At 63.5% G+C, this 22942-nt stretch overlaps 1 protein-coding gene across 2 annotated transcripts in view; it reads right to left on the bottom strand.

Moving 5' to 3' along the window:
- Window positions 1-22942, bottom strand: part of INPP5A (inositol polyphosphate-5-phosphatase A) — a 175787-nt gene that overhangs the window by 8866 nt on the left and 143979 nt on the right. For both annotated transcript variants that reach the window (XM_042960550.1, XM_042960549.1), the window contains exons 10-12: window positions 13712-13807; window positions 13534-13608; window positions 6203-6276 (exon numbers count right to left, since the gene is read on the bottom strand). In XM_042960550.1, the coding sequence (XP_042816484.1) occupies window positions 6203-6276; window positions 13534-13608; window positions 13712-13807 (245 nt within the window). The remainder of the gene's footprint in view (window positions 1-6202; window positions 6277-13533; window positions 13609-13711; window positions 13808-22942) is intronic.

Below are 22942 nucleotides of genomic sequence, written 5' to 3'. Positions count from 1 at the left end.
GATCGTTATGGATGAGAATCTACAGGTGGTTAAACTTTAAATCAGGCCCGGGAAGAAGTCTGAAAAGAGCATCTTTGTCCTTAATTTAAAATTAAATGCATCCGTTAAGATAGACAACCCCTCCGCTGGCCTGAAGCGGTGAGTTTAGCTCTGTTACATACGTTTCTTTTTTCTTTTTTTCTTAAAGCTACAATTTGATCTTATTCTGTAATTAATTCCTTCAGGAAAAACCTCTCCTTCCGGCCGTGGGGAGTTGGCCTCCGGGAAGGTATGGTCGTGTTTCTTCCCACTGCTTCCTCCGAAAAAGTAAATCACTTTGCAAACGTCTCAGGGGCAGACCCAGGTCACGTTTTCCTGTTCTCTCAATCAGCTTTATATTAAAGTGTCACCCGCACTGGGAAGGGCCCACACGTCCCCACGCGTCCCCCCGCACGACCCCTCATCTGGGGGGAGCCCCGCCGGCCCTCCGGCCACTGCCTGCAAAGTCAGGGGTCGTGACCCCAGCAGCGCCAACCAGTCACGTCTCCGGGTCCTGCACCACGCCTGGCGTCCGGCCTCACGCGTGCCACGATTGGAGATTTGTGTGCAGAGAGCGGTCTGGAGCCAGTCGCTGACATGTGGAGCTTTGCTTCAGTAGCGAGTATCCATCCCGCCACCGGTGGGCACTTGGGCTACTCCTGGTTTCTGGCTTGTCCTCAGGGGGTGGCGTGTGGGCCCCGGGGGTCCCCGAGACCCTTCGGGGAGCGTCTGTAAGGTAAAACCGCCTTCACGATCGCCCTAGGATGCCATCCGGCCTTCTCATGGTGCTGACGTTGCGCTGATGGGCGGGTGGCGTTCCTCAGTGTGGCTTCTGTGCGGCGGCCCCACGCTGAGAACCACGCGTGGTTACTCTCCCGGCTCTCCAGACCGCGAGGCGGGATGTTTCGAGACGCCGTGGGACGAGATGCGACAGACAGGTTTCTGCCACGTGGCTGTTTCAGATCATTGTCATGGAACGGCTTTTTTTTGTTTTTGTTTTTGTTTCTGCTAGAAAGGCATAAAGACTGTTGTCGCTCAGACACGGGCATCAGACAGGAGTTTTCTCAAGAGGCCACGAAACGAGCCATTTTTCCTCTCCAGGAAAACATCCGAGAGAATTTTTGCCAGTGAGAAAATTCAAGCTCTCAAGCAGAACCCAGGAGTTTGGAGAACTGGTATCGGCCCCACGTGCCTGGCAGTGCGCCACGGGACACAGTGCTCTGCTCCGTGGCCCTGAGGCCACGCGGCAAGGGACACGCCGTCTCACACCCGCCAACATCTGGGACGTCTGCACAACGTGGCACCCCAGGGGCTCCGAAGGACCAACCTGTGACGTCCCCAGTCGTGCACGTGGGCGGCCCCCTCCCACGGCAAAGAGCCGGCGGCTCACGGATGTGGTTTCAGCTCCACTCCGCTGCCGGAGGGATGTTGACAGACCCGTGGACGCACCGTCTGGCAGGATGGGACTTCGTCGGGCTGGGCGCTGCCCCGGGCCTGGTGGGGGTGGCGGGCGCCATCGCACAGCCTGGGGTGGGGCTGGAGGGCCCCCGCGGTCCCTCTGCCTGCCCCCCCCCCCACCCCGGGGTGAGCGGCACACTGCCTCTCGACCACCGCCCACGGCCGGTCACTGCTGTGGTGGCCCCAGGGAAGGTGCTATGCGAGCTGTGCCTTCGTGGAGAAGGACTGGAGAGTCTGTAAACGTCCGAATATCAGCACCTTTTCCAGCAAAGCGACGGCATTAAGTTCCAATCCGTTGGGGCTGAAGTTGTGTTAGTCCGTGGAGAACGCTAACAAGCATCTTCGTGAAGAACCCCTCTCTCTCGTCGCGAGGCCCAGCTGCCGATGAGACGCCTGTGGGGCTCGCGGGTGCACGGCCAAGCTGGCACTCCGCACCGCCACCCGCCCGCCACCCGGGGCCCTGGGGAGCCACCCCCGGAGCACGTCCTGCTCGGCACGGCGCTGCGGGAGGGCCAGAAACCGCGTGACCCGCGTGCCGGGCACTCACCACTTGGATAAAGGGCAGAGAGTACAGATACATTCTGGAAACCAGCCCGAGGCCACGGGAACGGATGTGCAGGGTTTGTGCTCACGCACTGGCACGGGCACACGCCCTCAGGTGCCGCCACGGTTCCCTGGTTCTGACGGACCGAAGCACACGTGGGCCTCCCTGAGACCGACGACCTGACAGCCCCGGCTGCCCGGGCCCAGTCTTCACAGCCTTTCAGCAAGTACCGAGAGCAACAGCGAGTCCCGGCGATACCCGAGAGCCGTGTGGGGGGATGAGAACACGCAGCCTCGGAGACACAGGCAGTGCTTTGTCCGCACCTCCCGGCCGACCCGGAGCAGCCTGGGAAGTGAAAAGCGATGCTCACAAACCATACGTGTGTTGGGTAAAACCCTCCGGGCCGTGGGAAGGAACTGGCGTGGCACTTTGCGGTCAGTGAGGGGTCTCCGTGTACAAGCCTGCCCTGCCCGGGCCACGAGGACAAAGGCAGAAGGTGGGGACCCTTTCCCTTCCGGGAACATCTTCACGGGACCCAGCCAACATCTGCAAACAGAAACCTCTGTCGGAGGGAACGAGCGTGGGGAACCCGAGCTGGGCATCCTTCGGTCCAGAACCCGTGTGCCGCGCTTCCCGAGGGGACCGGCCTCCACCAGAGCCCCCTCCCAGCAGGACAGCCGCCCCGTGGGTGGGGAGTGGCAGCTGGCGGGGGGGTGCCTCGAGCTCACCCCCCACCCCCGGGCACCCCGGCACTGGAGAACGACGGTCCCCACTGAGACGGGGGCCCCGTGGTCCAGCCTCAGACCCCGTGCTGGGGACGGAGTTCCTGCCTCCTTCCCCACAGGGCGATGTCGTGTCCCTGGTCGGGCGGTGCCGGGAGTGTGGGACAAGAAGGAGCTGGACGAGAGGGCGGGACGCTTCAGGCCTGCCAATCTTCCGGAAGGCTCTGGCCCCGGAACAGGCGCTTCTGCGTTCAGGACTCAGCCAGCAGCGCTGCCTCTCCCCAGGCGGGGACAGGACAGCCGTGTCACCGAGCCCCTTCCTGCAGGCAGCACTCTGGGGCCTTCTCGCCCTCGGCTCCAAGAGGGGACAAAGGGCCGTGCGCGAGGAAACCACTCCGGGTCAGAAGCCCCCAGCCGCCTCCAGCCGCGAGACTGCTCCATACTGGTGGCTGTTCACAGTCCAGACACGCGCACCCACGCCCAGGAGACAGCCCCCCACGCCCACACCCCCACGCTCCCCGCCCGGGCAATGCACACTCTGCATATGCATCTTGCACGTGAACACACGCCCATGTACACTCACGCGCACACGATGCACAAGAACACAGCCTGCCTCACGCACACCCACCCCCTCGGACGTGCACACGCCACATACGGGCCCCTGGGTACACGCACCCGTGCACATGTGCACACCCAGCTCACACCCAACACCCACCTATACAAGACACACGCACACACCCAGACACACATCCCTAAACCCATACGTGCGCACATACGAGCACGCGTGTGTACGAACCCCAGATCCACCCTCCGTGTACATACACCACCCCCCATGCACACACGTGCACACGCATCCACGCGTCTGTGGATGCTATGCACATGCACAGTAACCTACATTCTGCACACACACTCCCATACCTACACACGTGCACACACGTGCGCTCTTACCTAAGTAACGCCCACCTGCACACAATCTTCTGTTCACACCCCCACGTGTGCATGTCTGTGCCCGCTGCAGCCCACGCGGGCAATCGCCCATACACAGCTGCGCGTGAGCTCACACCCCACCGTGTGCACACACCCACACGCACGCACACACACGCACACGCAGCATGCCTGAGACCACTTATCGTACAGGAGAGTCAGAATTTACCTGGCGGACATCAAACCTTACAGCCACCGTCCCCGACCACTGCCCGTTCTCTCCCCAGACTTTACGGGGGCTCGTGCCCTTCCCACATGGTACAGCAGCTCCAAACCCCACACGGGGAGCCCTGGTCACACACATGGTTTCAAAAATACGGAGGAGCTGAAGGAGGAGGGGCCGTGTGTCTTGGGCAGTGGGGGAGGGGGGCAACGTGGCGCGTGACCCAGGCAGGGGGGAGGGGGATGACCCCGGGATCGGGGGAGGGGTGGACGATGGGGCAGCGGGGGGAGGGCGCCCTGGGCAGCATGGGGACCGGCCTTAAGAGCACTGGGTCGGTCTGTGCCAGAGCAGGTGCGGGGACTGCACTCAGATCACAAGCGTTTCAGACCCGGAGCTGGGCTCTGACGTTCCAGAGCTGCCGATTTCTTTAGAAAAACCCTTTCACCTCTCTTGTCCCACACGCCCATCTTGGGACACCGCTGTGTTACTTCCTAATTAAAGGAAATCGACCTGTAATCGATCACTTAATAACTTAATCGACCAGCCAAGCAGCCCCTGCGCCTGTGAAGCCAGCACCGGTAGGACATCAGGTGTCCCCTCCTTTGTCACAGCTCCTGTCTCTAGCCAGAGCGAGCTCTCTGCCCCTAAGGGCTCAGGGGCCCCGCAGGCCGCCCTGGAGCCCAGGACACCACCTGCAGTGAGTGCCTTCTCAGGCATGTTCACAGGTGCCAGGCTGGGGCAGGGACGCCGTCCTCCTCCCACACGTCATGGACCCTACCGAGGGCAGGGTGAACCCGTCCCGTGTGCACAGACCCCCTCCCCAGGCCCTGGTGAACAACGACCAGCACCCACGGGCGGCCCTCTGAAGTTCCTCCCACGTGGCACGAGCTCACCCCCTTCTCCTGTCCAGGGGCGACAGAGGCCCCAGACGAGCGGGCTGCCGGGCGGCGGCCACTTTCCGGGGGAGGCCCGTGCCCGCCCTGCCAGGAGCCGCCAGCCCAGGACCCCACTGTCCTATGTGGCCACGTGAGGGCTGACGTCCTTCCAAAGTCTCGCCGTGTCTGGGGGGTGGTCAGGCGGGCATCTCTGCTGCTCCCCACCAGGGCACTGGCCACGAGGCCCTGTGAGCTCTGCACTCGGGAGAAACTCGAGAAGCAGACGCCAGCTCTAGGTGGCCGTGTCCACAAGGCCGTGGCCTCTGCCCCAGGTGCCCCCAGGCCTCCTCCCTCCTCGCCAGCTCAACAAAGCCTGGAGAGAGACCCCGGAGGTTGTTCAAACAGGGGGCACTCGGGGGGCCTGGCCTACCACACCCGGGACGAGGCAGCGTGACAAACCCTAAGAATCTTGTCGGGTCTCAGGTACGTCTGGAAGGACATCTGACCGCACGTCGCTATACCCGTGAGGGGTCGGGGCCGTGAGGAGACGTGCTTGGTCAGCACCCACCTGGGAACCGCCGGGGCACCAACCAGGACCCAGTCCCTGCCTCTCTGGTCCCCTGGAACTCCCGCCGTGGCCCTCTCGGCCGGAGCCTGGGCCCCGAGGTCAGAGGGGCACCTGCCCATGCCCTCGAGCCACAGGAAGTCACTCGTCCAGTGGTCTGTGGGGCCCCCTTCCGGCCCCCACACGTGTGACTGAACTGTGGCGCGGGGAAGGGAGGCCCCTCGCAGACGCACGAAGGGCCGTCTGGTTTTCGAGCTCGTTCCGGGAGCAGAGCTGTTAGGTCTGGTGATACTCCCCCCGCACCCCCCCACCCCCCGTTACAAACTTTCCGGAACGTGCCAGGGATCTGAAAGCAGAGAGAGGGAGGGGAGGAGTCTGGGGACAGGGTCTCCATGTCTTGAGGGTGCCCTCCCCCCAGGATGCCTGGCCCACCCTCTGCTGGCCTCTCTTTGCCCCACGCCCTCTGAAGCCTGGGTGCCTGTGTGGGCCGTGCCCCTCGCGAGGGGATGGGGTGTCGTCGCTGTAGACCGCGAGATTCCGTAAACATCGGAGTAAAACCCGGCGAAAGCTTCTCTGCCCGAGAAAGAGAAAAACGGCCAAAAACTCACCCAACACACGACGTTGTGGAAAACCCTGATGATCCCAGAAAGACCCAGAACCCAGAGCAGCTGCTGGGGGCCCCCAGTGTGCCAGTCTGAGAAGGCAATATTTTGCATACTTAAAAACATCTTTTTGTTAAGGGAAGCTAGCAGAAGCTAACAAGCTCTTCTTGTTCTCAGCTGGCTGCTGTCTTCGGGCTGTGTAAGGGCAGGCGAGGGCCTGGCGCTCAGGGAGAAGGGTTACCTGCTCGTCCGGCAAGCGGGTGCTCCTTACCTGGGAGGGAACGAGATGTCCAGTTCATACAGTCTGTCCTTAAAAACAGACAGCTCTTTGTCAAATTCTAAGAGCTAAAGAAAAGAAACAGAAAAACATAAGGTCACTTTGCTGTGCCGCACCGGCAGGGGGTGGGGGTGGGGGTCGGTCCGCTGCAGGGAGCCACGGAACCCGCGGGAAACACGCCTGGCGGACCGACTGGACCTGTGCGGGGAGCCCTGCCGACAGCCGCCCATTGGTGTCCCTGGAGAGGCCACGGGTGCCCAGGAGGCCCTTCTCAAAACCACGAGGGGCAGCAGACAGCACAGCCACAGGCCACGGCGGCGGCCCGCAGGGCGGACACAGTTCTTTGTTTTGCCCGAGCTAAGTCACGGAGCAAGCCACGTGGACCTCGCACGGGAGTGTGATTAAAAATGGCCACAGGGCGCCGGGGTGGCTCAGCCGGTTAAGCGTCCGACTCGATTCCAGCTCAGGTCACGATCTCACGATTCCCGAGACTGAGCTCCGTGTCGGGTTCTGTGCGGACGGTGCGGAGCCTGCTTGGAATTCTCTCTCTCTGTCTCTCTCTCTCTCTCTCCCCCTCTCTCTGCCCCTCCCCTGCTCACTCTGTCTCTCTCAAAATAAATAAATGTTAAAAAAAATGTTTGTTAGAAAAGAACGGCCGAGTCAGCACACCGGGGGGACCCCAAGAGCACACGTGGGCGGGGAGCACGGTTCCTGCTTGCGGAGGAGAGAGTCCTGCCCCGCAGACTCCTCGGAACCAAAGCCCGCCCTCCCCCGGGGAGGCAGGGGTGCCACCAGTGGCGTCCAGCCACGCTGGCTGTGCCAAGGCTGCACTGCCCACAGCTTCCGGACGTGCGCGTAAGTCGCGTCCCCACGCAGCCCGGCCCCAGCCTGAGCACCCGCGCCCGGTGCTCTCCTCGCATGGGCCAGAGGGCGACACCCGGACGGAGCTGTCGTGGGGCTGTGGGGTGGGAGGGTAACCAGTCCCCTTGCACACACGCTTGACCGCACCTCACACACGTTCCTGCTGAAGCCTGCACGCTCAGACACCAGCCTCAGACCCCGCCTGGGGAGGCTCGGATGCCGGGGGTCGGGGGCCCGGATCCCCCGGGAGCCACTCGCGAGCCCACATCCACCGAGCATGACCCTGCTCAGCGGGGCCCCAACGGGCATGGGGCTGAGGGCCCCCGGGGGGAGGGGAGGCACAGGGAGGCGGGCGGAGGACCACGTGGGGAGGGGAAGCTTGTGGGAGGCCACGGCGGCTTGGCTTCCAGGGCACCACACGGCCTTGCTGCCCCCACATCAGGGGGAAACTCTAGCTCCTTTTCCAGAGTGGGCTCCAGGCCAAGCCGCTTCCGGAAAGTTCCTGAGTCGGGTCCTCAGTGGAGCCGGGGATAGAGGAAGTCTTCAGGGAGAGAGAGACACTCCCTGGGGCCTGGACAGGGCCTGCACTTACACACACGTTTACACGTACGTCTGTGCTGGTAGACACACTCATATTTACACACGCACACGCACACGACTATAGTGTGTGGCTCCTGTAGGTCACCCTGGCGCTTGAATTCTTGGCCTTCCCGGGTCAGAGGCAGGCCCCGCGTGCGGGGGGCACGGGGCGCTGAGGGTGGCTGCTGGCTTCATGCAGGTCCCGTGTGCAAGGGAGAGGAGCCAGCCTACCCGAGGCCACGAGCCGGGGTTCCGGAAAGGACCCGTGCGTCCGGAGAGGTTTGGCCACGGCTGACGGGCGGTTCAAGGAGACGTCGACGGCACGTTGCTTTCCACACGGTGACTCTTTTCAGCCGCAGAGCCAGCCAACCTGCTGGTCCCCCCAGCCCAGCTGACTCTTAGAGAAACGCAGCACGGCAGACAGAGATGCCGCGAGACCCTCCCTGTCCCCCGGTGGCCACGCCCTGGACGGCCGTGTCCCGCGAACCCTGCGCACGCACGTGTCCACAAAGAACAGCTCGCGCCGGGGGACACTGGCGTTCCCGCGCCTTCCTCCCGCCGCGGGTTCCCGACTCCGCCCGGCGCGAGTCCCTGGGCTTCTCCGGCCGCGGGCCCTCGCTGCTCCTCTGGGGTCAGGGTGCCGCTGCCTGGCGCCAGCGTCCCTCTCGAGGGCGGCCCGCCGTGCTCCTCAGCAGCTCCGCATCTTGTCTCTTCCCGTCTGGCGGCCCGCCGTTTCTCGTGGACACATCCTTCTCCCGAGGACCCACCTCCCGCGGTTCCAACCTCCGCTCGCCAAACGTGGCCTCCCACGGCCTCACGCCGCGTTCCACCCCCACCCCCGCCTCTGCTGCCCCGGTCGCAGGTGCCGTACCTCCTTGCGCTCTCGGGCTGTGTCGCCACGAATTCGCCGGCGGGGACTTCACTGGTAACACTGCCACGAGTTCTGTGTAGTTTTTAATCTGCCTGCTTCTCTCAGAGTGTGTTCATTTGCTTCTGATTCCTTCAAGTTTTCAATCCTATTAAATACTCTTATTTTGTGATTTCTGTCAGTTATCCAAACGTCTGGTGTTCTCAGAGGTGCACCCGCCCCCCCGCCCGGCTTGTGTCTCTGGACCGCGAGCTTGCCTTCCGTGGACCTTCACCTGGGGGGGCAGTAAACGTGGCGCCCGCCCTCCATCAGACGGCCGTGCGCGTCGAAGTATCGGAGGCGAGGGGCCAGGCGCTCAGACACAAATACTCAGAACGCACGGTCGTGAGCTGCAAGACGTCGCTCACACTTTGGAGGGCACTCGGGGATGGCCCGGCGTCTCCCGGGCCCAGCCCCGCCGCCAGGACGCGGGCAGTGACCGCGCCCGATGGCCCGGTGCTCACGGCGGCCGCAGTCTCTTCCAGAGCCTCGGTCACGTCCGGTGCTCCCTCCCTCCAGGTGACAGCGGCGATGTCTCCCGTGCTCCCCGTGTGGCGCCACGTCTGGACTCTCTTGCACCGGTCCGCCTCCGTCCCCAACAGCCCGCGAGCCCCACGGGGCATCTGTCGGTTCCGGACCCAGAACACAGCCCGGCTCCAAATGGCGCCCAGTTAGTAGCCCCAGGAATCTACTTCACAAAAGTCCAAAAACGGTTTCGGAAGTTGCCTCGGGAAACGAGAAGCTATACCTGTGCCCGGATTTCTTCCATGAGAGGGGTCTTCTCTCCCCTTCACAGCGAGATGCCCCCCGTTGCCCCCCCCAAAACCACGTCCCTAACGGAGAGACGGCTGCTCGCCGGCCACGAGACCCCTGGCTGCGCAGAGCCGCCGTCCCTTGCCAGCAAGGGTTTCGTTCACGCGCACGCACGCAGGTGCTGGTTCTGTTCTGGTTCTGTCTGGCTGTGTCAGGAGACGGTGGACCAGAGTGGCCGTGGGGACGCTGACCACCCTCACTGTGCTGCGACGGCGGGGGGCTCCCGGGGCCCCGTGGCCAGCCCCGGGGACACCGAGGGGCCAAAGGGGAGCGTGACGGCACGCCGCGTGTGGGTGCCTGGGTGCAGGTGAGCACGTGCATGTGAGCGAGCGGCCTTCGCCTGTCACCTGCCGAACATCCTCCGTGTTGTGCCTCAGAAAGGGCCCCTGGAAGCCTTGCTGGGCCCTGCACCCCCTCGGTGGCCAGACCTGCCCAGAGGGCGTCCACGCGGGCGGCGTCCGCAGATGCCCTGTGAGGGGCCGGCAGGAACTGCACACACACGGGCACACACACGCACGTGCACACCCTCCAGTAAGCACAGCCTTGCAGCAGGCGACGAGACCCTGGAAAACCCTGGCATGAGGTGTGGTCACGGCTCTGCGTGCTGACAGGCGGGTGGCAGCGTCTGGGGACAGAGCCACTGGGACGGCCACGCTTCTCTGGCTAAGGGTGTGAAGTAAAATTGAAACTAGGAAGCATCCGGTTTGGAAAGAGCGTGAATCTTGCAGCTGCCAACGAAGCGACAGAGCCCGTCTGGGAGGAGCCCTCACCTGCAGGGTCTCCGTGGGCGAGGCGCGCTGGCCCCTGTGCTGAAAGGGACTCCTTGGGGAGCACCGCCCGTAACGCACCCATCTGCCTGCTAACCTGCCTGCCTGTCCACGTGGAGACGTTCCGGAGCGCGAGCATGCTCTCACGCCAGGTCAACACGTACTTACGAAGCCTCTGCTGCGCGTCGGGGTCTCTGCCAGACAGACACTCCGGCGAAGGGCAAGGCCAACACCCGCCAGGCCGGGGCGCCCCTGGGCTGTCTGACACCGGCGGGGGCGGGGCACAGGTTAGTCCCACACCCGTGCACACAGCTGTAGCCCCGTGTGGCCCACGTCCTGCCCCGCACGGTCACAAACTCCGATCTGCTGCTTGGGGTCCCCGGCCGGCTGCCAGGTTTCTGGGATGCTCCCTCGTGGGGCCAGCGTGGGGCCAGCGAGGGGGGACCGCGTCTGGGGGACCGCGTCTGGGGCTCCGCGACGGCCACGGGGCAAACTCCAGCTGTGAGAGGTTCCCGATTAGAAATTACGTGGCATTTCTGTTGAAACGATAATTTGTATCTCTTTGAGATTTTTCACTAACACGATAACCAATTTCACATGTATCTTAAACATTCTTCTTGATTACAAAGTGAAAAACAGCTCAGGGCGTGTGTGGACAATGATAAAGGGCCTGGCGGATCGTCCGTATCTGTCAGGGCTGCACAAATCCCACTGTTACTGCAGAGACACCGCGCTGATAGAGAAAAAAGAGCCCGGAAAATCAATGCGCCTTGAGCTGAGCAGTTGCTAAACACACAGAAAACATCTCTATCCAACAGGCCAAGCGCTGTGAAAATTCCCAAGCCCTGCCCTGGGACAGCCGAGGAAAATTTAATCTCTCCAAATCCTCACCAGGGCACTCCATCCTGCAGCCCTGACAGCCACACTTATAATTAATTATACAATTTCGATGGGAATATCGACTAAACAAAGCTATAAATCATAGAAAAAGTCAATAGGCATGGACACATTCAATCATGTCCCGGCCAATGATTACTACTCTTAAAATACAATAATTATTTCCAGAAGCCAGCTTGAATTAAATTTCTGTCAGACGGGTACAAGACCGGTGCTTGATGAAGGGCGCGATGGATTTTGGGGCCGCGTCCGGCGCAGGCACATCCATCCTGAGGACGGGTAGTTTGTCCCGTGGCCGTGGGGCTGCGTGCCTCGCCGCGGCGGTGGCATGGCTCGTCACGCCATTTATCTTGTCCCCCGTGGCCGGTCCCGACGACCCTACTTCCCGTGCGTGAGTGACGCGGAGGCGGCTTTTCAACGTGCCGGGTCGCGGCCAGGGGCACGGGCGTCAGCGTGACCCCGCCAGGTGTCTCCGAAGGCACGGAGCCCCCGGGGCCCGCAGCAGCAGGGGGGCGGTGTGGCCGGCCACCCAAGCCTGGAGGAGCCAGGCAGACGCCCCGCGGAGGCCCCGGGCCCGGGCGCGCCCCCGACACGTGAGATTCCTGACAGACACGACGAAGGGGCACGTGGGGTCTTCCCCAAAACACCATGCGGAAACCTATTCTAAGTCCGTGCTGCATGTTTAAATCTTTGAAATTCAAACGTTCCCCTGAACATTCGAACTAATCTTCCTCCCTCTTAAAAAGTTTCATATGCGGATAAATACGGAAATAAAAATCATTATGTCCGACAGTGACAACACTTGTCATTTGTAACAGCAGTACCGTGAGCTCTGTCCAGATGTCAGCTCTGCCCACGATGTGGGTCCGTGTGCACTGGCCCCCCATTTCCAGAACACATGCCGTCTCCCAGGCCCCCCGCACCGCCCTGGCTCAGACCCCACGGGACGTCCTTCTGGCCCACCTCCTGCTCCTTCCCGAACGGTCCGGTCCCTGGCTGCCCCCGTGCCAGCCCCGCGTCCATGTGTCCACTGCTGGACCCTCGGCTTTGATACTTCCCTGGTGGCCTCACTGCCCCCCGCTCCGAGGCGTTGCCTCTGCAGCAGGGGCCCCTGAAAGCCCACCCTGACTCTGAGCTCAAGAAGTCACACAGCTGCCCAGAAACAGCGTGGCATGCCCAGTCTCCCGGGCACTTCACCAGAACAGTGCCTTGGGCTCCCCCGTGCCCCCAGGTCCCCGGGCCCGGAAGTCACAGGGGTGCTGTCCTCTTAGGTGCAGACGGCAGGCAGGACACGGTCCTTACCCTGGTGCTTCCCGCCTAGGGAAGCAGCCTGGGCTGTAAGCGTCTGCGTGCTGAGCTGGGCGCTGCGGAGGCTGTGGAGGGAGAGTCACCTTGCCTGGGCCTGAGGCCCCTCGAGGACGTGACATGTGGTCTGGCCAGGCCCGAAGGGCAGAGCCCCCGCTGGGACAGGCTGGTGGGAGGAGCAGAGCATCTGCTGGGTCCCCTGCACGGGGCGTGGGGCCGGGGGAGCACACAGAGGCTCACCGGAGGCCTGTGGCTGCGGGCCTGGAGCTGAGCCTGACTCTGTGCAGGAGACAAGCCCCTGGCTGGGCTCTGGGCTGGGGGCGCACTGTGTAGGCTCCTGCGGCGAGCGAGAGGCAGTGGCCCCGGGCTGGTGGGGACAGACGAGGGGACGGGGACGGGGGCAGTACCCGTCGCCCGGCGCTGACACGGGCAGAGCTCCACTTGCGCTGAGGGGAAACTGAGGCACAGGCGCAGCCCACGCTCAGCACGGCTGGGCTCCCAGAGGCAGAGAGGTGAGAACAGGGATGGCGGGGCGGGGCCCACAGTCCAAGCACCACCCCCAGGCTTTGGCAGAAAGACGTCCCTGACATGGTCCCAGGGGTCTTGGAGGCACGGGGGCCGGACCGCCAGGGTGCGGGCGGACTGGGAGCTGAACAGGGGTCGGAGGGGGGGGGGGCAGCTGTGCACAGAGCCTCTACGGAGCGGGGTGGGGGGAGGGACAGCACGAAGGACAGAGGGCGGGCAGGTGCCCCACCCAGGGCCCGCCCCTGCGCCACGGAACCCCGGGGGCCTGGAACCGGCCACACGGGGGACGCTTAGGCCTTGGAGACTGGCAAACACCACACGTCACCTGTTGGTCTACACGAAACAGACACCGATAAGCACGTGACAAACAGGCGCTGACCCCGTCACGCGAGTCTGGTCGCCCCGCACGGCCTCTCCGGACTCTGCAGGGCACGCGGTGGCTTCGGGGAAGAGGGCGGTTCCCGCGGGACCAGGGCTCCACCGACCGGTTTGAGATGCACGTTTCACGCACACGCCCTTGGTCTTGCACACGTGCACGCGCACAGCCACGGAGACGCCCGGTCAGGTCCGAGCACCTGGGGCACCGCCCACACAGGGGCCGCCCAGGCCGCCCAACAACCAGACGCTGGGCCAGCAGCCGCAGCCTGGGGACAGGGGACAGCGGGGCTCACCGCGGTGCCGTTGTTGTCGCGGAAAACCTCCTGGTTGAAGTAGTGGAAGACTTTCTTTTCCAGCTGAAGCATCACCTGGAAAGGAGAAGAGGACGCCAGTGTGGGCAGAGCAGAGATAGCGCCTCCCGCACAGTCCAGAGAGCCCAGCTCCAGGGGCCACGGTTGAGGGCTCTCCTACCTTCCGGTCGTTGTCCGACTCTCGGAATATCAGCTTCACGACCTCGTTGGTGTCGGCGGCCCGGACTGTCTGCATCGTGGCCTGTGTGCAGAGAGTCTGGGAAAGACACAGAAGGGACTCAGTCCCCGCACAGAGGGGCCCGCAGCCCGTGTCCCCTGAAAGCAATCAGCACACCTCCTGGCCTCTCCCCCCTGCCCCGTCCTTTCCAGGCTGCTTCCGCCTGGCTCCACGCGTCCCCGGAAAGGGACCGCGGGCCCGCCACACGGGAGCGGGAGCACGACCAGCTGACCAGGCACGCTCTCCAAGGGCAGGCCTGTCGGGAAGTGCCGTGCACCTCTGGCGGCCCCGGCCTCCCTGCCCATCTCTGTTCCCCGTGCTGCCCCCGAGCCGGCGGGGCCTGGACCCTAGGTCTGCCGGAGGCTTCACTGAAATCAGCACGAGCAGCGGAGGGGCGGGGAGGTCTCTGCCCTTCACGGTGTCCTCACAGCAGGCTGGGGACACCCTGCGATGAGATCTGCCTCAGGTGGGCAGTGGGACAGGACCCGGAAGGCAACGCCCGGGAGCACAGAGGCCACGCTGGGTTTTTGGGTCACCCCCAGGGCCGCAAGGCTGGGACACTCCCCACAGCACACCCCAGTTCATACACTAAGTTAAATCCAGGCTTGCCGAGAAAACTCCTCTAGTGTCAAGCTGGGTATGAGGCAGCAAAGGTGTGGATGGGTGCAGGACACTGGAGACCCCCACCCAGCGAGGCAAGCCTGCCCTGGGCAGTGAGAAGTCGCAGGCTGGGTCACGGGTACTTAGGAATATGTTCAACAAAAGAAGTTCGGGATGTGCTGAAAGGAAAGACCTTCACGGGAGAGGACAGAGGACTGGGGAGCTGGCCCCCACCCCGTGCTGCGGATGACGCTCTTTCCTCGTGGGAAGGTCCCGTCACCAGGGTCCATGTGCACAACGTGTCCAGGAAGGGCAGCTGGAGGCAGAAGGCAGAGCCGAAGCTGCCTGGGGGCGGCCAAGGAGAGTCCACCCCGGACCGAGGCCTGTCTGTAAACCACACCTCAACGGAGCCGCTCTCTAAAACATGACTCGATGACTTTTATTTAAGAAAGAACACTGCAGGAAAACAACGAATTCTGACTTTTTGAACACATCCTCCACCGAAGGCCTTTGCGAAGCTGGACACACGTCCCCCAGGGGAGAGTGGCGTCAGCCCGGAGAGGCCCACTGAGGGGCCGGTTTTGGTGGAGGGGGCAGGGACCCCCGGGACGAGCCCCCCAGCCCCTCTGCAGACCCCTCCCAGGTTTGCTGGGGACACACACACACACACACACACACCGCCCAGCATGCGGCAGGGGAGGCAGCGGCCACCGCCACCGTCCCCAGAGCGTACTCCAGGACAGGCCATTGACATTCAGAGCACAGATCAGTTAGGCAGGTCAAGCCCCCAAAGTGGCTTTTGGACTCATGTGTCACAAATCAGTCTGGCCGCCTTCAAGCGGTGAGGATTAGAACAAGCACAGAAGAATCTGGAGCAGAGCACGGCCACCCGGCCGCCCCAGCCCCAGTCCTCGGAGGTCCAGCTGCATCCAGATGCTAATGCGCTTAAGTGGCTTAAGCACTTCCGTGAATGGGGGAGGGCCCCCCGGGCAGGCAGACGGCCATTGTGGCCACCCCAGGACGCGATTCAGGGGATTCTCCCTTCTTCTCCCAAAGGCACCTGCTAGAAACTTTTTTAAAGAAATTGCTTTATCTGGCCATTTCGGGCGGGCTCCCAAAGGATAAACATCTGATCAGCCCAGGCTCTCTGAGAGGGCCGCCCTGTGCCTCCTGCTCTCCGGCCCTTTCTCTGCACCCTCCCGTGGAGCCACCGCATTCAAGGGGTTTTAAAGAAGTGATCAGGCCTGGCCTCGGCCTCGCCTCAGCTTTCAATCCGCAGTCATGGCCAATCATGCAGAAACGTGCCGGGGCCTTTCCGCTCGCCTCCTCATGGAAGGGATTTTTCTTTTGAAAGGAGAAAAAGAAATACCCCAAATGCTATTTCTACAGAGCCATCCAAGATTTATTTCATTATCAGCAGCCACACGGAGGGGCGTCAGGCTGGACGTTCCTGCAGTCCGTCCTCTCGGCACTCGGGCACCTGATTTTTGTCTTGGAATCTCGCGGGGCCGCTGTCGCCAAGGACGCCCACCTGTCGTGTGGCGAAGGAAACTCCCGTGTTTCTTCTCAGTGTGATGACTTTTGAAGTAGGCTGCCGGGACGGGGTGTCCCCAGGACCCGGACCCCAGCGTCAGCCCGGAGGGCCACTGCCAGTGTTTTCTGTGAATCCTGTCATTCACGGCCTACCTGACTGGCCCAGTCCTCCCCCATGGCCCAAACCTCTACCAAAGGCAGCACGCGTGGACCCTTCCGGCCGGGCCATCCGACGCCGGCTCACAGAGCCCACCCCCTGCCCTCTGCTGCAGACAGAAGGACCCTGCGGTCCATGGCAGCAGGGACGGGGCGCGGGCGGGGCTCAGCCCCCACTTCAAGCACCAGCTACACCGGGCGGCTCAGCAAAGTCCCCGGTTTGGGTCTCCTTCTGGGCCTTACTGAGCAAAGCCTGATCCGGGGGCAGCTTGGGATGGGATACGCGTGTTAGGAAGGACGTTCCAAGGTTCCACGCGGTACGTTTCAGTCTGTGTTGGTAAGAAGCACACAGAACAAGAACGTACAAACGTAAATTTAAAAAACTCCATCAGGAACAGGAGCCTGAACCAGAGTCTGCGGTTTCCCTGTTTGGACGGCTCAGTGTGTGAACTGAAGTAAAAGCCGGGATGCTGGGCTGTGTCCACCCCGAGAGGCGTCAGAAGGGCCGAGGCCTCCAGCTGCACGGACGATGGCCGTGACGCTCCCGCCCGGCCGTGAATGTGGCTTCTGAGCAGGTTCCCCGAAGGTGGCAGTCCCTCATCCAGGGACTGTGGCCGGGAGGGGGCGGAGGGGCAGGATGGCCAGCCCTCACTCCCACCGTGTGGTTTCCCCAGAGTGTGTCCGCTGGACATAAATCCCCGGTCCGGCCTCTGTCGGCGAGGCCCGCGTGGACGGGAACACGAGTTTGGTCTCGCTCTCCCCCGCAGATTCAGGAGAAGCCCCCCCGGGAGCGGGCAGGGGTCTCAGTCTCCCCCAGGCTCACAAGGATCCCCACCCCTGGCCCAGGCCCGCACACGGACCCCGCCATGCACGTTCAGATGCCGCTTGGGGTCACGGCACGGGCCGCTCTGGGATGCGGTGGGGGTGAGCCTGGGGTCAGCAGGCCCCTCGTCAGGGCCAGGACGCCCCATCCCCAGGGCTTGTGCGGGAGCCGCCGAAGCCACCGTGGCTGCAGGAACCAGAGCCGAGCTCCCGGGGACTTGGGTCCTCACGCCTGGAAAGACCTCTTCCAACAGCCTGCGTGTCCTGTGTCCTGGCAGTCGGTGGGCACAGTCCTGTCTCCGTGTTTTGACGCAAGTCATCTCTTTGTTGGTGGGGCCACGCCCTCCCTTCTGGCGACCGAGCCCACCTGCCAGTGAGGGCTGGGACCCACCGAAGGCCACGAGCACACGGCAGGTTCTCAGCAGACGGCCTGCCTGACCTGCCCAGAGCCTCCCGAGCAGGCCCACTCCCCTGTGCTGGGCAGGCAGAGCCACGGGACCAGGACCACAAGGTCCCGGAGGCACCTCGGAGCAGGAGGGCCGCCACACAAATTCATCACCGTGGCCTCCTGACCTGGCCACTGGCCCCAGCAAAGCCCATCCCACATCCGCACCAAGGGCGCAGGGGCTCCTGACACGGGCCCGTATCTCACAGAGGCCAGATGCTCGCCGTCTGGAGGGGTGAGCAGGGCCGTCGTCTAGGGGTCCACAAAGAGGTGGGGGCAAGTTTTAATCCTGACTTCAGTTGGCAACGAAAACCAGCCAGGCCAGATATCTGCCGACCGTTGAACGTGCGGGGCGCGGACGGCGGTGCCCGGGCTGGGACCCCTCGAAAGGCCCCTGCCTTCCCTCCCTCCGCGCAGAGGCGAGAACACCACGGGCTGAACTGAGTGGATGCGGCCACGAGGCCAGCTGGGGCCCCACACAGACACAGTACAGGCAGGACTGTGGGAAACAGTCCAGCAAATTCTGAAGGAATCAGGCTACGGCCGCGGGAAGCAGACTTCCCTGTTTTCGCACCCAGACCCTCAGGAGGAGGCACTGTGACCTGGGAGAGCCTCACGCCACAGAACGGGCTTGGTGGGGGCACCCTGCACCTGCCGGCCCCCCCACCTGGCGCTCCCGGGCGAGGCTCCCGAGGTGTGAGCTAACCCAGCTTTAGCCACTTACGAGCCTCATCCCAGCAACAAGGAGAAAGGAGTAACCCATCTGAAGAAAGTGACGGTGGAGGAAAGTGTGCATCTGGCACTTCTCAGACATCAGTAACAACAGAGAAGGGAGGAGAGAAGGAGAAGAAAGGAGGGAGCGAGGAGGGGGGAGGAGGAGGGAGAAGGAGGGAGGAGAGAGGGGGGAGGAGGAGGGAGGAAGCAGGAGGGAGGAGGGAGCAGGAGGAGGAGGAAGGAGGAGGGAGGAGGGAGGAGGGAGGAGGAAGCAGGAGGAAAGACAAGCAGGAGGAGGAGGAGGGAGGAAGCAGGAGGGAGGACAGAGCAGGAGGGCAGAGGGTGGGGGAGAAGCCCTGAGCCCTGCCCCAGCCGTGTGCCCAGGGACTCGGGAGGGCGCTCCCTCCTCACTGGCGGCCTGGCCTCGGTGAGCCGGTGGGTGGGCTTGAAGACACATCTGGCCCGTGGTTCACACCTCTCCCCGGAACCGTGGCCCTGCCGCTGCTTTCGCCGGCTGACAGCCTGGTGCGGGACATGCAGACCCTTGTGAAACCGGAAACAAAGGAGCGCCCCGGTCTAATTTCAGCCCCAGACGCTCATGGCCCGAGTCTGGCCAAGGCGACATAAGTCTGCAGAAGAAACGGACTGAAAACGCCTCCGGCCTTCCACGGAGGGTCAAGGAGCCGGGAGCAGGGAGGCCCCACGGGCATCGTGAGTCTCAGGGACATGCTTCCTTTGGCCGGCGGGCTCTCTGGCACGTCACGGACCACAGAGTCGGGAGGAGGACCGGAGCCGGCTGACCTCCAGGGCTGGGGGTGCAGCACCAGCCTCCGCGGGCGGGCCAGCGCCTCTCAGGGTCAGCTGCGGGGCCCGCGCCACCGTCCCCAGGACCCTTCCCAGGACCCTCCTGACAAACAGCTGCAGTAAAACGGCAGCAAAGCCATGCTATGGAGGCACGGAGTGAAGCGAAGCTGTCTGCCGGCGAACAGTGCCCAAGGCGGCCTCTGGGGTCAGGGAGGGGCTGCGGATGCCTCCGGAAGCCGGGAGGCCGGCGCCCATCCCGCGCAGGGCAGAGAACACAGTGCAGGAAGTTGGAGCCACTGTAAGGAACCAGCCTCTGCTGCCCAAAAAGGGGTGTGGGCCTGGGGCCTGGACGAACTCAGAAATGGGCAGGTGCCCGCGCATGGCCTTACTCCAGGGGCCCAGAGCTCCGTGTGCTCACAGGGGGACTTCCTCCCCGGAAACGGCAGTCTCAGCCCCGTCTGCAGGCCCCACGCACGCGCCCGGGGGCCCCTCACCTCCGGGAGTGGGGGCTCGTCTGACGGACCCGAGACCGGGATGCTGAGCTCCCACTGCTGACCCTAGCCGGGATTCACCCGGGCCCAGGAGGCGATCTCACACGCCCTCCAAGGGGTCCGCCACGTTCGGAATGGGGTATCTGTGGTGCTGGAGCCACGTCAGCCACACGGTTGGCACGAGCGCGCACCCGACCCAGCGCCTCCTTCCCCCTTGTGCACCTGCGTCCGGGAGGGACGGGCGTGGAACCCCCACGTGAGACCACACTCGCCTGCTCTGTGCTGTGTGTCCAGCAAGAACCAGGCCGAGAACGGCTTGCGCTCAGGTCGCCGGCACGGAGCTGCTCCCCAGCCCTGGGACGGTCTGCTCCCGTTCCCTGGGACCGGAATCTTGGGGTTCCTCGCCCCCGCCCCCGGATCACACAGATGTCAGGGAAAGCGGTCCCTCAGCAGCCAGCGCTGGAGGCCAGCCCTGCACGCGGCGCAGGCCGCCTTCCCCGAAAAACCATCGACCGGAGGCATGTCAGCGAGACCTGCCCACCGCCCCGTCGTTCTTGTCATTCAGTAGGTGGCTGAAAATAAAGAGGGGGCTGAGTGCCCAAGGTCCAGCCGGCCCCTCTCATGGGGCAGTTGCCGCAGAACAGGAAACGTTCCTAAAAGGTAGTTCACAAAGGCCCCCTGGGTACATTCAACAGGTTCTCCTTAAAACCAGTTAACGGAGAATCATTACCTTTTAAAACTGAAGTTTTCAAACGACTCTAGAAAACAGCTGGCTCAAGACAATAAACGTCATCTCGTGACACGGACGGTCCTCCCAGAGGCGCTGGCCGTGAGGGGCCCACACGATGTCCTGGAACTTGCCCCTGGTCACCTGCACACACCTCTCCGAGTCAGGGGTACAGGCGCCTCTGAACCCACCAACGGGTCAGCCCGGGGTGGGGGCCCTAGCATCCCACACGGGCTCTCTGCCAAGTAGGGGCAGAGAATTAGAGCACCAGGTTTCGACAGACATCCCCGTGCCCTGGACATCCATCTAAGTGCCAGGGACACAAGATAAGCATTGTCGGTCCCACGCGATTAATGTTCTCTGGTGATTCGCATCTGCAGACATCGTTCTGAGTCCTGAGAGTACGCGAGGGCTTGACGGGAGGCACCACTGAATCACGGCTCTGAAGGTTCTGGAATGGAAACTGGCGGCTTTAAAACTTGCCTTGGTCCCTGGTAACCTATGCATCTGAGGGAAAGAGCTCAGGAAAGAGCCTCTCGCCCAACGCTCTCTGACCATCCCCGCTGGGGGAGGGTTCACACGGCACCGCAGAGAACGAGCGCAGAGAAGCCCCCCCCCCCCCCGCCTTGGCAGGGTGAGCGGAGCCCCTGCAGGTGAAGTCCTCCCGCGCCCCCCCCACCCCCAGCAGAGCCCTGACAGAGAGAAGAGGCCGGTGGCCAGAGCAGCAAGGACACGCCAGTGCCCATCCTGCCCTGGTGACAGCGTGGGTCACTAGTGGGCAGGAGCGGCACGAGGTCTGGCCGTTTTGGCTTCCTTCCCGTCACGCACAGGCACACACACGTGTACGCAGGTGGCCTACGTGCATGTGAATACACACGCCTGCGTTCAGCGCACACGTGTGCCAGCGAGGCACACACAGGGCACACCGTGCACACGCGCCCGCACGCACAGCTCCCGGGAGGCAGGAGGGAGCAGCGGCAGGCGAGGGCGGCGGGCCTGCCGCCCGCAAACAGCCACCGTCACACGAGTGCATCCCGGTGCCGACCCCCCTGGTTCTCGGGACCAGGGTGGCCGGCCTGACACGGAGAGCAGCCCCGGGCGGGGCCGAGCAGGGCAGCCTCCGCCCGCGAGCGCCTCGGGGTCTTGTCCTCTCTCTGGAGAGGTGCCCCCTGCCTCCAGCAGGAACTGCCCCAAACGGTCCGCCAGCCCGTTTGTGCTAACCTCCCGGAGACCCTTCTGGTGAGCTCTCTGTCTCTCCCAAAGGTTTTCCCACTAGATCCCTGCGCTCCCAGGAGGAAAGGCGTCTATTAGTAAGCGTGGGGGAGACACCGCCTCTGAGGGCCCCAGAGTGCTGACGCTGCCACAGCGGGGGCCCTGGGGGGCTGGTGGCGGGTCGTGGGGAGGTGCCGTTATGAGGGTTAGGTCAGCCGCCACGGCGCCTTCCCCCCCTTTGTTTCAGATTGTGCACCGTTCCTCCAGAACAACACCACCATAAAGACGCTTTCTTTCATCTCCGCCCAGGACGGCTCCCGTGAACTCCCTACCGGCCTGGCCACCAGGGCAGGCGCTAACGGAGCGGCACGCCGGGCAAGCCCGTGGCGGTTCTGAGCCCACACGGGCCCCTCGGCCGGTGTTCTGGAAGGAAGCCAGGTGCGTCTCCGGCCGGGGTGTGCAATGCACGCGGCCTGGGCCCGGGACGGCTCCCCGGGGGTGCCGCCTGCAGCAAGGCCCCGGCTGGGGCCCGGACATGCTCTCGGTCTGGTCTCCTGAGGACACCCCGGGACAAGCAGGGCAGGCGGAGCGGGACCCCCCAGCCTGGCGCTTCCTCCTCGCGCCCCCACAGGCCACAGACAGACAGGGAGCCCGCCCGCCAGCTCTGGCCCAGAGGTGGACGGTCCCAGAACCCCCGCAGGCCGTGCTGACCCAGAGAGCAGCGGGAGAGCAGTGCTGCATGCAGCAGGACGCACATTAGTGAGCACAGAGCCACCCACGAAGCAGAAAATCAGGCTCTCCAACAGGGGACAGGCGAGGGCGAAAGGCACCAGCGCTCTTGTCTTTTTTCTTCTCTTTCCATCATCGTGGCGATAACTGTTGGGACATCAGTGTACCAGCTGGAAAGGCCGCTAATGTTTGTAAGGCAAACTTCCTGGCAGAAAATCCCCCACACGTGAAACCCAGAACGGTCATAACTGTGACGTTACGTAGTTGGTTTCAGGTTCGTGTCGCGGGCCCCTTATCAAAACAGACCGTATTCTCCTTTTTTGCAACAGTAAGTAAATAAACCTAACAATTTAGATGCGTAAATTGGCTGCTTTAAACTCTGACTCTTCAAAAGCCACACAGACAAGCTGAGCAGAGACGCTAAGGCGCCTGCACGAGCGCCCGACCCAGCGGCTGCAACTCCTGGAGTCCACAGACACAAGAGTGCCCAGAGCCAAGGAGGCCGCCGGCACGCCCAGCCCCGTCCACACCGGCTCCCAATTCAGATCGGGAGCCCTCACGCCCACCAGCGTGACACACACTGTGTGTCACACACAGCGTGTCCACACAGAGGACACACCCTCTCAGAGCTGCTAAAGGTCTGTGAAAGCCCCGTTCTCCAGGAGGCTCTCTCGGGGCGCATCACGGGGGCGGGGGCCGGGGCAACCCTTCCAGCTGTCTCAGGTCGCCAGGCTGCCCTCTCCTCAACTGCTTGCTCCCACCACTCACTGCCACAACACGGGCGGAAATGCCAGCTGGCTGCCGGGGGGGTCCGCGTGCCCCACGACCCGGGCTGAGTGTTGGGGTGCGGAGGCGCGGCTGGGGTTGGGTTCAACGAGCTCACCGGAGAGCAGACGCGAGCCAGCCCGTTGTCTGGCGCTCCGTGTGGGCACCGTGACCGT

This window comes from Panthera tigris, chromosome D2, assembly GCF_018350195.1.
Source record: "Panthera tigris isolate Pti1 chromosome D2, P.tigris_Pti1_mat1.1, whole genome shotgun sequence".
In the NCBI taxonomy this organism is placed as follows: domain Eukaryota; kingdom Metazoa; phylum Chordata; class Mammalia; order Carnivora; family Felidae; genus Panthera; species Panthera tigris.
The sequence above is the reverse complement of the archived record's forward strand: the minus strand, read 5'-3'. Positions and strand labels throughout refer to the sequence as shown.